The sequence below is a fragment of the Protopterus annectens genome, chromosome 7.part0 (assembly GCF_019279795.1).
Source record: "Protopterus annectens isolate FY-2018-M chromosome 7.part0, PAN1.0, whole genome shotgun sequence".
Lineage (NCBI taxonomy): Eukaryota > Metazoa > Chordata > Ceratodontiformes > Protopteridae > Protopterus > Protopterus annectens.
The window spans coordinates 1,121,254,055-1,121,270,197 of NC_056739.1; the positions used below are offsets into that span (position 1 = coordinate 1,121,254,055).

General features: G+C 44.3%; 1 protein-coding gene across 1 annotated transcript in view; it reads right to left on the reverse strand.

Annotated features, from left to right (window-relative positions):
* Positions 1–6,353: 6,353 nt before the first annotated feature.
* Positions 6,354–16,143, reverse strand: part of EIF3J (eukaryotic translation initiation factor 3 subunit J) — a 390,554-nt gene continuing 380,764 nt past the window's right edge. Inside the window, exon 6 of the mRNA XM_044076376.1 lies at positions 6,354–7,450. Within this exon, the coding sequence (XP_043932311.1) occupies positions 7,292–7,450 (159 nt within the window). The 3' untranslated portion in view covers positions 6,354–7,291. The remainder of the gene's footprint in view (positions 7,451–16,143) is intronic.

A 16,143-nucleotide genomic window follows, 5' to 3' on the forward strand; every position in this document is an offset into this window, starting at 1 on the left:
CCAAGGGTTACTTGAACTTACGTTTGTAGCTCTTTGAATGTTTTCACAGATTTCTGGTAATGAGGGTCCAGTTCTTACAGAATAGGAACAGTCTTCCTCCCAGCCTGGGGGGAGGAAGGCTGAGGGGGGAAGGGAGTGCCACACAAGTCATGATTGCTCCCTGCTAGGTCCCAGGGGCGGGATCTCACAGGGCTATCGGGGTTTGTTTGCCACCATTTTGGCCACTGGTGTTGTCACTGACTCCTTTCCCTACAATGTCTCCTTTGTCTAGGGTTAAACTTGGGGGGGGGGGGGTGCTTTTAAAGGACAAGTGCTTGGTAGGGCAATTTCGGCTGAACTGAGGAGGTTAGACCTACAGGAAAGTCCTTGACAAGTTTGCATGGAATTGGGCTTAACCTACTACTTCAAAGATGAAATGGGGATACTTGGGATTAACATGGCTAGGCTTGTAAAAGCTCTAGAGCTGGTAGCCTAGTAACCTTCTATGAACCTATGTTTCAGTCCCTGGGAAACTATCAGGGAAAAATTGGGAAATCTTTTCAGTAGATGGGATGGTGCATTTTTGAGGATGTCACTCATGGAGCTAGGCGAAGTCCATGCAGTGCATAAGCACAGAAGCAATGTGGTGATTTAACATGACAAGCCTTCCTCTATGAGCAGGAGGTGGCTTCAAGGCTCACTGTCTCCCTACAGTACTCATCAGCTGGCAACTCTAGCCTGGAGAAGATACATTCACATGAAACTGCTTAACCTGTGGTACTGGTGTGTGCAAGGCTTCACACAGAAATCATCATGAAAGGTTAAGTAACTCAACAACCAACACAAAAAGGGGAGCACTTGAGTAAAGAAATCAAGATACCTAAAATGTGGAAAAGTACAGTTGTGTACACTTACCATAAATGTAGATGTTAGAGTGTGTATTCACTGTTACAGTCATTACATTTGGGTTATCTGCTTGCAGGTAGCCCTCAGTCGGCCTGATTAACAGTCTTGGGTCTTGTGTCGGTTGCTGTCTCCTCTTCCGTGACATCAGGGGTATAAAACATGCAGCTGACGTCATATCAGTTTTTCTTGCCCCAGAGGTCAGGTGCCCCCCTAATGGGAAGCAATTAAATCTGTAAATATACAAGGTCATACCTCAAACAAAAAGCATACACCCAATAGCTTTTAAGCATTGAAAAGGAGAGAAGAGGTATAGCCAAACGAAGTCAGGGGGCTGGAGAGAGGGTAACCAGGACTGCAACAGTGAATACACTCGAACATCTACATTTATGGTAAGTGTACACAACTGTACTATGTTCATGTTTCACTGTTGCAGTCATTACATTTGGGTAGATTCCCAACGCTAAGGATGGAAGGAGGAATTTAGATAGCATTAGGACCAGCTATAAGGCCCTGCAAAACTGCAGTGGCAAAGCCAGCTCTGGATTTAGAGAAAATTGGCAAATGGTAATGCTTGGTGAAAGTATGTACAGAACTCCAGGTAGCAGCTTCTAGTATGTCCCTGGTATGTACGCCTCTGAGAAAGGCTGTAGAGGTAGATGCAGTCCTGGTTGAGAGGGATCTGATCCCCTGTGGGATAGTTTTTCCATGGTGCTTAAAGCAGAAGTGAATGCAATAGACTATCCATTTGGAGATAGTTTGCTTTGAAATAGCCTTCCCCTCTGTCCCTGCAGCAAATGCCACCAGCAGTTGTTCAGATTTCCTTTGAGGTTTACACCTGTCCAAGTAGAATCTAAGTTGTCTGTGCACATCTAAGGAGTGCAGTATCAGTTTCCCTTTGTTCTGTGGATTAGGAAAGAAGGTAGGCAAATTAATGGACTGGTTAAAGGCCAGACTGGATACCACCTTTGGCATGAGAGAGGAATTGGTCCTGAGGGACACCCTGTCCGCATGAGACGATGAAAGGCTCCACTGCCATAAGGGCCTGTAGTTCAGACACCTTTCTTGCTGAAGTGATGGCTGAAAGGGAAGCTGTTTTCCAAGAAAGGACTTAAATCTGCAGTAGCAGCTGGCTCAAAAGGAGGAAGGGTGAGAGTTTCTCCAATACAAAAATTAAGGTCCCAGGCTGGAGTTGGAGCTCTCCTGGGTGGTCTTAAACTTTTGACCCCTCTGAGGAACTGCTTGGGCAGTGGAAGAGGGGAGGTTCTGTGTTATGAGCTGAAATGGCTGAGGCGTGAATTTTTATGGAGGAGAAGGACAGGCCCTTGTGAAGCATCTCAGTTAAGTATTGTAAAGGTAAATTGAGCACTGCTGTGCTCAGCCCTTGAGATTGGTTCCAGGCACAGAATCATTTCAATTTTTCAGCATTAAAATTTTCTAGTACTAGGCCTTCTTGCCTCAAATTACATCCATTACTGGTTTACTGAGGGATGGTAAAGGAGAGCTTAGGTAATTAGCCAGGCTGCTAGGTTCCATGTTTGAAGCTGAGGGTGCAGAATCTGGTTCTCCTGCTGAGACAGCAAGGTAGGAGTCTGAGGCAGGTGCCATGGAGCCAACAGTGACATCGCAGGAGGGGGTACCAGTGTTGGCGTGGCCAGGCTGGTGCAATCAAAATCATCCTTGGTTTGTCTCATTTGATCTTTAGTAGTACTTTGGAGAGCATAGGAGGAAAGGCATAAACTGAGGGTTCTGCTTAGTCCATCTGCCAGTGCATTTAGTTTTCCAGGCAGGAAGTGAGCTTGTAGATGTACTTGGTAGCTCAAGGCTGTGCTCCACAATGACATGGCTAGTCTGTAGAGGGAGAAAGAATGTGTACCCCCCCTGCTTGTTTATGTAGTACATAACAGTGGTGTTGTCCATCTTTACCATTATTGTCCTGGAAGAATGTGGTCCTTGAAGGCTGTCAGAGCATTTTGTACAGCTAACATTTCTTTATGATTGATGTGAAGGTGCATTTGAATTGGGATCCATTTGCCCTGAATGCACTTCCCTGCCAGGTGCACCCCCCCCCATGCATAGTCTGATGTGTGTTAGGGTTTGGGCGGCAGGGGGTAGTGTGTATGGTAGTCCCTTCGTTTGGTGGCAGGCCTCTGCCCACCAAAGGAACTCTAGGCGTAGACAAGGAATGATAGGAATCATTGCTTCTAGATCCTGAGAATGTTGACACCATAGGCTTTTTAGATACCACTGTAGTTTCCTCATATGCAGTCTTGCATATGGAATTAGAAAAATGCAGGAGGCCATGAACCCTAAGGCTTGTAGTATTTGCCTTGCAGATAAGCAGGGGTTTTGTGACCACTTGTTTGAAGTAGGTTGTCAAGTGAATTTGTTTCTCTGGTGTGAGGAAAGTCATCTGGGAAGTTGTATTCAAGTTTGCTGCCGGGAATATAATTTTTTGACAGGGTATCAGGTGTGACTTCTTTTAGTTTATGGTGTACTCCAGACGAGTTAGCACCCTCTGTACAAAAGCCAGAAGATTCAACAGTATGTCCTGGTTTTCTGCCTGAATTAGACAATCGTTCAGGTATTGGCAGATTTTAATATTTCTTTGCCTGCAAAATGCAATGACTGGAGCTAGGCACTTTGTGAATACCCTGGGCGCAGTAGATAAATCAAAGGGCAGTGCAGAGAACTGATAGTGTGTGTAGCCTGCTTTGAAGCGTAGGTATCTTCTGCAATACTCCCTGATTGGGATGTGCAGGTATGCTTCCTTTAACCAGGCATCTTTCCTTAGCATAGGAAGCAACTGGTGAAGTCAGCATCTTGAATTCCGAAATCAACAAAAAGGTGTTCAGAGTAGGCAGGTCCAGGATAGGACGCCATGAACCGTCTTTTCTGGGTACCACGAAAAATCTAGAGTAGAAACCTTGTCCCTTTTTCTCTTCTGGTACCAACTGAAAAGCCCCTATGCTTGAAAGAGTACTTGCTTTTGGGCGTCTGCCCACTGCTTTGGAGGTAGATCTGGCCAACCGCTTAGAGTTAGTGACGTATGGAAGTGAAATCTGTATCCTTGGGACACTTTAAAACCCATTTGTTCTGGGTAACGAGTCCCCAGTTCTTTACATGAAGTGCAATCTTTCCCCCCCAACAGGGCGTCAGTTGAGAAGTGCTTGGAAGTTTTAAAAAGAAGTCATTGAGACAGTTTAACATGGGGAGGAGTTTTATTACTCCTAAATTTGGAAGTGGAGGCCCCCCACTTAGTCCTGTGCGTCCCCTGGGACTGAAGCCTGGGTGCTCTGCTGGATCTGGGTTTAGAATGAGAAGGTCTGGAAGAGGCAGGAAAGGACCAATTCTTATAAGGCCAATGCCTACTAAATCTTGGAGGTTGTACTTGTAAAAAAAAATTAACAGTTTGCATAGATGTAGCTTTTTCCTTCATCTTTTTAAGAACTTCTGCCTTGTTGCCAAACAGGTGGCCCTGACTCAAGGGAGCATCCAGTACTTTCGCTTTAACATAATCTGTCAAGGATTGCTCCCTTAAGCCAAGCATGCCTTCTAAGTACAGACCCAGTTACCGCAGCCCTGCAAGATGCCTCTAGTGAATCAAAACCACATTGCAATGTATGTTTACCAACTTGTTCAGCATAATGCATAAAGATCCTGTAAATCCTTATTTTCAGCACAATCAGGAGTCATCATTTTCTGTTTAAGTAATCCAATAATATGAAGCTCATATGACACTGGCAATTCAAGGCCCTAATGGCCAAAGTTGTAGAAGTGTATACCTTCTTACATCTATCCAGCACCCTGGAGTCTCTATCAGAGGGGGTAGGATTTCTGGCAGTAGTAGCTTTAATGCCCTTGGGTCCCTGTGAAATGGTTTCAGGATCCGCAGTAGGATTTTTGAAAAGGAACTTGAGAGTCAGGAACCTTGTAATATCCATCAGGTTTTCTGGAAGCAGGAGGTAAAGAGTCAGAGGCCATGCTAGATTCTGAAAAGGCATCAACAATGTCTAGTACAGGAGGTATAGCTAAATGCCTGTGTTGGGGCAGGAGTAAGACATCCCTAAGCTTCTTTTTAGAATCTGAGAAATCCTGATTTTCCCAACGAAAAAGTTCCCTGAGAGTATGCAAGGTTTCACCACAAGAGAAATCCTTTGGGGGGGGGAGCAGAGGGAATAGAGTCCTCAGCATCAGAATCCTCATAGGTAGATAAGGGCAAATCCTGGTCATCAGAGGAAACAAATTTCAGAATCCTGGTCAGAAGTATCATGAGAAAACTCAGTCCTAGGTCTCGGAAGGAAGGTTGACTTCCCCCTGAATAAAGTAATAAGGTCTTCAGTCATTCTTATCGTTTGCTCTTTAGGCATAGAGGCCTGAGTTTTCTAGGCATGGTTTGAGTTTTAGGCCTTGAAGAAGAGGATGGCGCCAGTGTAATATGCAAGTCAGTAGGCCTGAATACACCCTCAGAAGTCAGCCTGCACAGCGGCTCCGGACCCATCCATCCAAGGTAGAGACATCCGCAGGTTCCACAGGAAGCATCTCGCAGCATACGAATGAGTCTCAGTAGAATCTGAAGTAGCAGGTATCAGGGGCTGCGAAAGCGCCTGAGTACCGGCGAACTGGGCGGCCTGTCTATCTTTGCGTTTCTTCGGAATGTCAGTAGTCGGATGGCTTACCGAAGACATCAGGATAATTGAACCGAGCACCAACAAATTTAGAAGTGCAAATATACCGATGGATAGTTCGTGGTTTAAATAAAGCACAAAACCGACTGCGAGGTACGTCGTGGTCAAGGCCTAGGCAAGGAATTCAGTAAGAATGAAAATCTTTATGAGGTATTATCTTCCCACAAAAAATGCAATTATTTACTTTTACTAACATCGGTTTAGAGCAAGAAAAAAGCTTCCCCAACATGGTACTTAGCTTTTAGTTGAAGACTTCGGTTCTGAAACCAGAAAACAAAAATTTCAGGAGTTGGCCGACTGCTTCGGGTACCGCACGGCAAGACATACTGATGTAATGACGTCGGCTGCATGTTTTACACCCCTGACGTCACAGAAGGAGAGAGCAACCAACGCAGGACCCAAGACTTTGTTAATCAGGCTGACTGAGGACTACCTGCAAGCAGATAACTCAAATGTAATGACTGCAATAGTGAAACATGAACATCTTTAGGTTAGACAAGGCCTTCTAAATTTCTTACAGTCCATGCATTTATCTTCTTCAAGACTTCAGTGTCAAGAACATGCCACTCCTGAATCCATATTCTCTTAACTCTCCAAAAATTATCTGTAATGCCACTTTGAAGATCTGGGGTATGCTCTCAAAAACTTGCCAAAGCCTGATCAACAGAAGTTTCAAAAGCTTAATTCGAGGTCATAGGGCAAAACACATTTATTTACAAAGAGAAAATAAGCACTTCACAATGGTGACTTTTTAAATTAAGGATTTATAAAACACTGCAAATATAACGTTTTGCTTTATGTGCCAGCCCAACTTTATTAACTGATGCAGTTTGCTAAGCATGTCTTGCTAACAATGAAAACCAAGGCATACCTGTAAGATCTGTTAAAGATGCAAACAAACTGGAAAAAATCCTCTTGATTATTCTTGTATCATCCACTGTATCAAAATAAATTGTGTTCAATGAACTCCCACACTGTGCAGTAAATACTATGCTTACAAATATAAACTAAGCATTCCCTCTGCACAAAAATACTAGACTCATTTTTTTGTATGACACACTTGTTTAGCAATAAAAATTGACTTTCAGAAATTCAAATTAGAAGCTACCTTCAAACAAAAAGACCACATGCTTTTTTTTATGAAGACAATACTTGGATCTATATTAAATTAGAGACCTCCAAAGGATCAGTTTATTAAGATAAAGTAACCAGAGATCCTGCAAATTTTTTCAATGCCTTCAGAGAATGTACCCAGAAAAACTGCGCTTTCCAATGGAAGTCCATTAATGCCATGCTGGAGATGCAGTATCCCTCATTTTAGCTAGTGTACACATCATTTTCAGTACTTGTAGTCAAATGCCAATGCTGTCAACTTGTAGATGTGCAACAAAGACTTGAAATGTACCTCTGCAGTTTACCAATTACTTCTAAGGTTTAACAGGGCCAAGTGCTACAGTATAATGCAAATGCAACTTCCAAATTCTTGCCGGTCTTTACGAAGATGTTGGCTGCAAAATTTCTGATTTTTAAAACTGTTTAAAACATTGATGGCAATGCCCACCTTCCACGATTCCTAAAAGGACCACCATTTTGAATGTTACCTGTAAATCTTAGGATCAGTATATTCAGGGGCATTGCATTTTGGCTGTAGCTTGGGCAGGATCCAGGAAAAGTTCTGCTGCACAGTAAAGGACCACATGAGAAAAAGATGGCAAAAGATATCACATGAAGTCTTCAAACTCTTGTGCAAATTCCCCATCATAATCTAAATAGTCTGCCAGATTGTCTTTCATGTTCGCTTTCATGCCACCACCAGGCAACGGACCTTTTTTCTTCTTTTTGGCTTTGCTTTGCTGTAGAGTAAGAACAGAAATTGTTTTCTAAATGCCTGTGTATTAGAAGACTAAACAGAAGGTGGCTAAATGCTTTATGGAATTCAGCTTGAATAAACATGATAAAAGAAATTTAATGGCAGAAGTTATTAACAACTAGGACAACACTTAACCAGTGTTATATGAAATGAGCCAAATCAGCCCTACTGGGCACAGCCACTCACAGAAGGGGCAGATAGAAAAGCACCCATTAAAAAAAACATACAACTAAACATACTGTGGTAACTGCTAAGACAATGAATACATACTGCAAAACTAAAAATATAAAAATAGAAACGTGTCTTACCATAACGTTCCATCTGTGTTGATCTTCACTAATCCTTGACTGTGGGTTTGGTTCCAAGCCTTGAAACATTGGAAGGGGAATGTCAAGGATTAGTAAAGATCAACAACACAAATGGAACGTTATGGTAAGACATAACTTCTTTATCAGATGTCGACCTTCCTTAGTCCTTGACTGTGGGACAGAGTCCCTAGCTACTTTAGTCTCGGGAGGTCTCATGGAAGAATATTCCTAAGCACCATCGAACCAAATGAAGCCCGTCCCACTGAGACCTGGTCCAATTTGTAATGAGTGATAAAAGGTATGTGGAGAAGACCAAGTGGCCACTGCACAAACACTGTCCAAGGATGCTCTGGCTTGAAAAACTGCAGAAGTTGCCACCGCTCTACTTGAATGGGCTTTAACTGGGCATGGAAGTTGGAGCCCTTTCAACTGACAGATAAAAGTAACAGTCTCTAAGCCATTTTGCCAAGGTAACCTTTGAAACTGGATTACCTAAAGATAGGAAAATGCAACAAACTGGTCAGACTTTCTGAAATCCTTTGTTCTGTGAAGGTAAAAATGCAGTTGAGTGTGGACGTATAAGAAATGAAAAATACTCCCCTTTTATTGGTAAAATTAGGGAAGACTGGCGATTGAAGTGTGATTTATACTAGATTCTGAAACTACCCTTGCTAAAAAGGATGGGTTGGTCCTAAAGGCAACCCTATCCTTGTGAAATATTAAGTAGGGAGGTTTGCAGGATAAGGCATGAAGTTCAGATACTATTCCGGCAAATGGAAAATCTTATTTTTGGTGGCGCTTACAAGTCAAAAACTAAGTGACAAGTTGCTGATGGTGTTCAAAGGAAGACAGAGTAAGGAACTGTAGGACTAATGTTAGATCCAGAGGAGGAATGGGTTCTTTCAATGGAGGTCTTAACATCAAGAGTCCCTTTAAAAATGCTTTACAAAGTTTGTGACACATTCGAGATGAGCCATCAAATCCCATATGAACGATAGAGACTGTTATATGAACTTGATGCAGAGGAACCAGATTGATAAAGGTTAGCTAATAAATCCAAAGCCTTATGAACAGGGCTCAAATAAGGATCAAGTTTGTTACGGGCCCTGTTCATAAATTTTTTCCATTTACTTTGACAAAGTTTCTTAGTTGAAGGCTTGTGATGAGCCACAATAATTTGTCAGACAGAAGAGGAAAGGGAAGGATGCCTGACAATCATGGGAATTGGAGAAGGAATGCAGTGAGCTTGAGATGGAGATTCAGATGAACCGTGCCTTCCGGAGATGGTAGATCTGGAGCTGGGTCCAGAATCCATGGCTTCTGAAGGTGAGGCCAAAGGAAGGAAAACCAAACCTGTCTAGGCCAGAAAGGGGCAAAGAGGATTACTGAGTTTTCCATCCTCTTGGTTTTCTTTAGAAACTGCAATATCCGGGGAGTTGAAGGAAAGGCATAGAGAAGACCGGGGGGGGGGGGGATCTTGTAGAAGAGCGTCTCTGGGTGACTCCCTTGAAGGGGGGATTAGGGCAAAGTAACTTCTGCACTTGGTTCATAGGGGAGGCAAAAAGACTGCAGCAAGGTTCGCCCCAGTAATGAAAAAGTTTGTTCGCCACCACAGGAATGAGAGACCACTCATGAGGCAAGAGAATAGTTCTGCACAGCTTGTCCAGTATCATGTTGGAGCTCCCCGGAATGCGGACTGATATGAGAAAGCAGTTGGAAGAAATAGCCCATTGCCAAACTGAGGGCTTCTCGACATAATGGGTAAGATTTGGTTCCCCCTTGTTTGTTGATATACCAGACCACAGACATGTCTGTCTCAACTGCTACTGACCCTAGAGGAAGGGCATCCTGGAATGCCTGCAACGCTAACAGCACTGTCCTCATCTCTGGAACACTGATGTTCAAGTTGGTCTCTAGTTGGGACCACGTGCCTTAGACTGTTCTTTCCAGATAATGCCCCCCCCCCCCCAATCCGGGAATCATCAGTGGTTACTATGGTTTGGGGATGGGGAAGAATGAAAGGTCGCCCCAAGAGAATCTAATCCGAGTGGAGCCACCATGCAAGATCTTCGTTGCAGCGATTTGTAACCACAATTAGGTAAAACACTGGCTGGTGCATCAGAGACCACTTGGACGCAAGTAACCTTTGCAGGCTTCACATGAGATATCTTGCTATGGGGACATGAGTTATTGCTGCTGCCATCTATTGTAATGCTTTTAAGACTAATTTTGCTGGAACTCTAGTTTCTTAGAATTTGTCTGACTTGGGATCGGATGCGTTGTATTCTCTCTGGGAGAAGAGAAGCAATTCCTGTAAGTGTCTAGGTGGGGGGTTCTGATGAATTCTAACTGTAAAGAAGGTTGTAAGCTTGACTTTTCAAAATTTATTGCAACGCCTAGAGATGCAGTGTAATCTCTTGCCCGTTCTGATGCTGGTGGTAGCTGAGAAGCCAGTCATCGAGGTATGGAAAAATTCAAAAACCCTGCAGTCTGAGATGATCTGCAACCACTGTCATGCAATTAACACCCTGGGGCCTGTAGTGAGTCCAAAGTGCAGTGCTCTGAATTAGAAATGACTGGCTCCCAGCCGGAAGGCACAGGAATTTCCTGGAGCGTTTGTCCATTTTTATATGGTAATACACGTCCTGGATGGCTATACAGCACATCCAATCATCTTTTTTCAAGAATGAAAGTATCGACTGTACAGAGACCATCCGGAATATGGCTCGCTGAACTGCTTTAAACTGGTGGAGATCCAAGATGGGTCTCCAGTCTCCTGTGTTTTGGGGCACTAAAAAGAACCAGGATTAAAACCTGGATCCGGTTTTGTCTGGTGGGACCTTTTGGATTACTCTTATTGAGCAGTTTTTAATTTCTAGGACTGCTGCTTCCCTGTGACTGGGTGGGACGTCCTGGAGTTTTTTCTGGATGATTGGGGATAATGAAAGTCAGATTTTGTAACCTCTGGGATATTCTCTGCACCCATTTGTCCGTAGTTAATAGCTACCAGGCAAATTGGTGTAGAGAAAGTCACCCCCAACTGCTTCCAGAGGAGAGCAACTGGGCCCCCATTTAGGGGTGCTGAGAGGATGTACCAGAGAAAGATTTTCTGGACCCCTGGTTTTGCAGTCCATTTCTGCCTCTTTGGCAGAGTCTTCCATTACTTTTAAGTCTGCCCCAGGGAAGTCTTTGCCGCATGACTCCTGGAAAGGCTCTGGATTTGTTTAAACCATAATCTCCCACTTCTCTGGTTCCTAGAGTATAGGCCACTGAGGAGTGTAGAAATATATGCTACGGCAGAAAGGGTCTTGCCATCTTTTTCACATCTGGCTGTCTTTTACCTTGGGACCAAAAGGGGTAGAGCTGACGAATGACACTTTAAATGGCTCTGCAAAGTCACACAAGCTCATCCATGAGTGCCTTCTAATAGCTATGCCTGAACCTGCTGCTCTAGTCGTCCCTTCAGCTGTGAGCAATCAGCCTCATGGGCGAGTTAGAAATCTCAAGTGTTGTTTGCAGAGAGGTAACTTTGTCCCATACCCTTCAGCCACTGCTCCTGAGGGTATCACAGAACCTCTTGATCAGATCCCTCTGTAACCTTATAAAGTGAACCATATAATTTAAAGGACCTGAAAGGAAAGGTTGCTGGAAGCATAAATGCACTTCCCAAACCTATCCAAAGTCCTAGACTCCTTGTTAGGAGGATGGATAGTTTGACTTTCCTCAGCAAGTTCCTTCGTAGCTGCCGCTATCACCATGGTGTAAACAGGTATACCTTTGGATCAGTGTGGCTTGTTCTTAGGGGCTGCGAGGATTCGATCAGGCCTCTTGGGGATCAGCTCGATGGAGTCAGGCATCTTCCATACCCACTGAGTGATCAGTTTAATAAGATAATCAGCGGGCGGAGAGATCCAAAGAAGTAGAAGGTTGGGCATGAAAAGCGTCCAGGTATACAGACTCCTCCAAGGAAGGCTGGATGGAAGACCAGCCACCCCTCCTGTTTCAGGATTTCTAGGATGTCCCAGAAGGAAACATCATCAGGGGGAGACCTGGGGGCACCTTCCTCGTCATCAAAATCTGTATCTTCAGTGAAAGACTCCGGTGAGTCTAAGTGCTTCCTCTTGCACTTCTTCGCAGGTACTTCCTCAGCGGGATGTTCCGGGGAAGTGTCCGAAGAGGAAACCACCAAAATGGGGTCTTTCCTGGGACCTTTGTGCTCTCCATCCTGGGGATGAGATGGAGGGCAGTTCAGGTCGAGATGTGGAAATCTGTCCCGACAGGGATGGCAAAAACTGAGCCCCCAATGGACAAAGCCTTCTCCATGTCAGAAGCCCCCCCCCCCCCTGCAGAGGGATGGCAGCCTGGAACCGGGGTCACACCTGACACCAAGGAAGCAAACTCCGAAACAGAAGCCTGGGTCAATCCTACAAAGGCTGAGGCACCAAGGGTCATGGATGGCTCCAAAGTTAAGGAAGCCAGTCCAAGCACCTCAGAATCAACCAGAGAAGATCAACTCTGCGTGACCTCCGGTGCCGAAGGGCTGGAGGAACTCAAGGTGGCTCTTGCTGGAGAAGTTGCCGTTACTGGAACTGAGGCAGTCGGTGCTGGCAGTTTCTGAACAAAGGGCTCCAAAGTCTCGATAGGAGCTGGAGGAGGAAATGGTGTCGTGGACAAAGAGGTTCTGATGCCAGGTTGGCTAGGAAATGAAGACAATCCACTCGCCGCTAGGAGCTGATCCACCAGTCTCATGTTTCGGCCTTGGAGAGACTAAGTAGACTGAACCGATGCTGCAGATGGAGACCTAGAGGGTCCGACAAGGAAGGGGTTTAAGTGGTCTGTCTCTATTAGGATCTACAGATGGAGTGTACCTAGATATGGGTACAGAGGTCAATTTTGGTTTCTTTGAGGAAGCCAATGTAGACTCCTAAAATTCAAGAAGTTCAATGCAAAGTCCTGATTTCGGTGTCAATGAAGTGGTCTGCACTGAGGAATGTTTTTCTGCCTTCTTTGTCGGTTCCAAAACACTGGGAACTGAAGGACGTTTCCTAACTGGCTTCAGTATTTGACCCAGAAATGGCCTCTTCACATTCCAATTTTAGAAGTCCTTTTTAAGATTAATTTTTTATGTTCTGCGAGTTCTCGTAGAAAAACCATGACAAACTGAGCAACTCTCTTGTAAATGAACTTTTCCTAGGCAGTACACACAAAGTACGTGCATCTGAATTAGGCATTTTGCCCTGAAACTTCACACACCTCTTAAAAACTGAGATGCCCTTAGATTTAACAGGTGAATCAGCTTTCCCTTCCATATCACACAGTGATAGGTTATTTATTTTTTTTAAAAGGATTAAAAGTAATACCGAATACCTCGAAAGGTAAAGGGGGGAAAAGAGAATACAACAACAATGGTACTTTGGCAGAAAACTACCAACAGTAGAAGAGAAATAAAGACACGCACAAGACTGTAGAGAATGGAAAGAGGAGCAGATAGAAAAGAAATACGCTAATAAGTTAAATATCCTGAAAGTGAAATTTGAAGTAGAATTTTTAAGAAAAACTCACTGAAATATAGCCAAAGCTCGAGAGCAGGAGAAACGCGTCTGACACGAAGCGGCAAACGAAATCTGCGGTAATGCACAGAGGAACATTATGGTTAGAGCCTAGCTCCAGAGTTTGGAGGGCGCGAGCTGAAGTAAATGGCTGAGTTGGTTCCAAAGCTCAGAACTGAGCCCACATTCAAGGACTGAGTGAAGATTGCAAATAAATGATCTGATGTTGTCAAATTTACAACCTTGTAAACGGTCTTTATATTAGATTACTTCTGCATTTTTGGGAATTCTAGCGTTTTGACCATCTGCGTATCATTTGCATTAGAAGAGGAAATCTGCAGGTTCAAAAAGGGCTATTAACTGAAAAATAAACCAGATAAAATCCTTTCCATACATTATATACTCTTGAATTTTTAATAAGTAACAAAAGCTGCCTTTTTTCAACAAATTGCAAAGGTATACATGAAAAACGGCAACAGCCCTCACCTATCAGATCAAGGGACTCTTGTAGTAAGTGGATCACTTGGGTGTATGTACCTAGCCCTGTTTTGTGGTTCTATTTTGAAGACCCCAGCAATGATGTCAATGGGCTTGTTTGCATTCGGGTGGCAAGTACAGTTGACAAAAGTACAGCTTTGTACCTACCATAAATGTAGATGTTAGAGTGCTAATACAGCTGCAGTAATCACAGATGGGTTTTCAGCCGTCAGGCGGTCCCTCGGTCGGCCAAATTCCAAAGTCTTGGTCCGGCGTCGGTTGTTGTCGCTTACTCTTCTGACGACAGGAAGGCCAGAGTATATAAGACACAGCCGACACCATGTTCTTCAGTCTTTCTTGCCCCAGATGTCAGGTGCCCACAAAAGGAAGGCAATACATAAATAAAGCTAATCCACAAATGTAAGCAAATAAAACATAGCAGGATAACCCAGTCAGGCGGTATGAAGAGGTTTTTATAAGGGCAGATGGTAGTGTTTTGTGAAGGTATGTACAGAACTCCAAGTGGCTGCCTCCAAGATATCCTTAGTAGGCACACCTCTGAGGAAGACTGTAGAGGTGGCTGTGGCCCTGGTGGAGTCAGATCTGATACCAGTAGGGACAGGTTTCCCATGATGGGAGTAACAAAAACGTATGCAGTGGCCAATCCACTTGGAAATGGTCTGTTTGGTAACTGGCTTCCCTGGAGCCCCTACGGCATAGGACACAAAAAGTTGGTCTGATTTCCTGAAGGACTTTGTTCTGTCCAAATAGTAACGTAGCTGCCTGTGGATGTCTAAAGAGTGAAGCAGCCTTTCCCCTTTGTTTTGAGGGTTAGGATAAAAGGTAGGAAGGTGTATGGCTTGGTTTAAGGCTACCCTAGATACCACTTTAGGCATAAAAGATGGGTTGGTATGAAGGGAAACCCTGTCCTGATGGAAGATGAGGAAGGGCTGCACTGCCATGAGGGCCTGTAGTTCAGAAACCCTACAAGCTGAAGTGATGGCCAGAAGGAAAGCGGTTTTCCAGGACAAAAATTGTAGATCTGTTGAAGCAGCAGGTTCAAAGGGAGGCAATGTTAATTTTTCTAGTATGTAATTAAGGTCCCAGGCTGGTATTGGTCGTTTCCTTGGAGGTCTTATATTCTTAGCCCCTCTGAGGAACTGCCGTAAGAGTGGGTGTGAGAATAAAGGAGGCTCAGTGTTGAATTCTGCAGAAATGGCTGAGGCGTGTATTTTGATTGAAGAAAATGAAAGTCCACTGCTCAGTAGTTCAGCTAGGTACTGTAACACCAGAGGCAAGTTCAATTTTCTAGGGTCCTGCCCTCTTTTCTCATTCCAACAGCAAAACCGCTTCCATTTTGCGGAGTAAGCTTTTCTAGTAGATGGTCTTCTGGCCTCCAAAATGACATCCTGCACCTCCTTGGAGAGTAGAGTTTGATGTGGTGTTAAGGAATTTTCCATGCAGCGAGGGTGAGTGTTTTCAGCTGGCTGTGAAGGGTTTTGTAGTTGTTCTAAGGCCAGCAGAAGTGGTATTAGAGGCAGGGGCCAGGGAGGAGTATGTGTTAGGCTCCTCAGGAGTGGATACCAGTGTTGCCTTGGCCAGTCTGGAGCAATTAGTATCATCCTCGGATTGTCTGTTCTTGCTTTCAAAAGTACCTTGGGCAGAAGAGGTAGAGGTGGGAATGCATAAACTGCCCATGTTGTCCAACTGAATGAAAGGGCGTCCACTTTCCAGGCCTTTGGATGGGAGGTCCTTGAACAAAACCTTTTCAATTGATGGTTTCTGTGGGAGGCAAAAAGATCTATATCTGGCCTCCCCCACGCTTGGACCATCTCCGTAAACACCTGCGGATGTAGCTTCCATTCGTGTGGGTCTGTCATATTTCTGCTCAGAGTGTCTGCCAGAGTGTTTTCCATCCCTGGCAAGTACTGTGCTTGAAGTTCGATTTGTCTTTCCAGAGCCAAGTTCCAAAGAGTCATGGCTAGTCTGCACAAGGGGTATGAGTGAGTTCCTCCTTGTTTGTTTATGTACCACATTACTGTGGTGTTGTCTGTTCTTATGAGCAATTGTCCTGGATGCAGAAAGTCCTTGAAAGCTGTAATTGCATGTATTACTGCCAGCATTTCTTTTTGATTGATGTGAAGGTGCTTTTCCTTTTGGGACCATCTGCCCTGAATGCACCTGTCCTTCATGTGCGCCCCCCAGGCGTAATCTGAGGCGTCTGTGGTTATGACTTGGTTTGCTTGAGGCTTGCAGAATGGGATGCCTGTGTTTACTTGACATGCTTGGGCCCACCATAGGAATTCCTTTTGTAGACAGGGAATTATTGGAATAATTGCTTCCAAGCTGTGACTGTGTTGAGACCATAG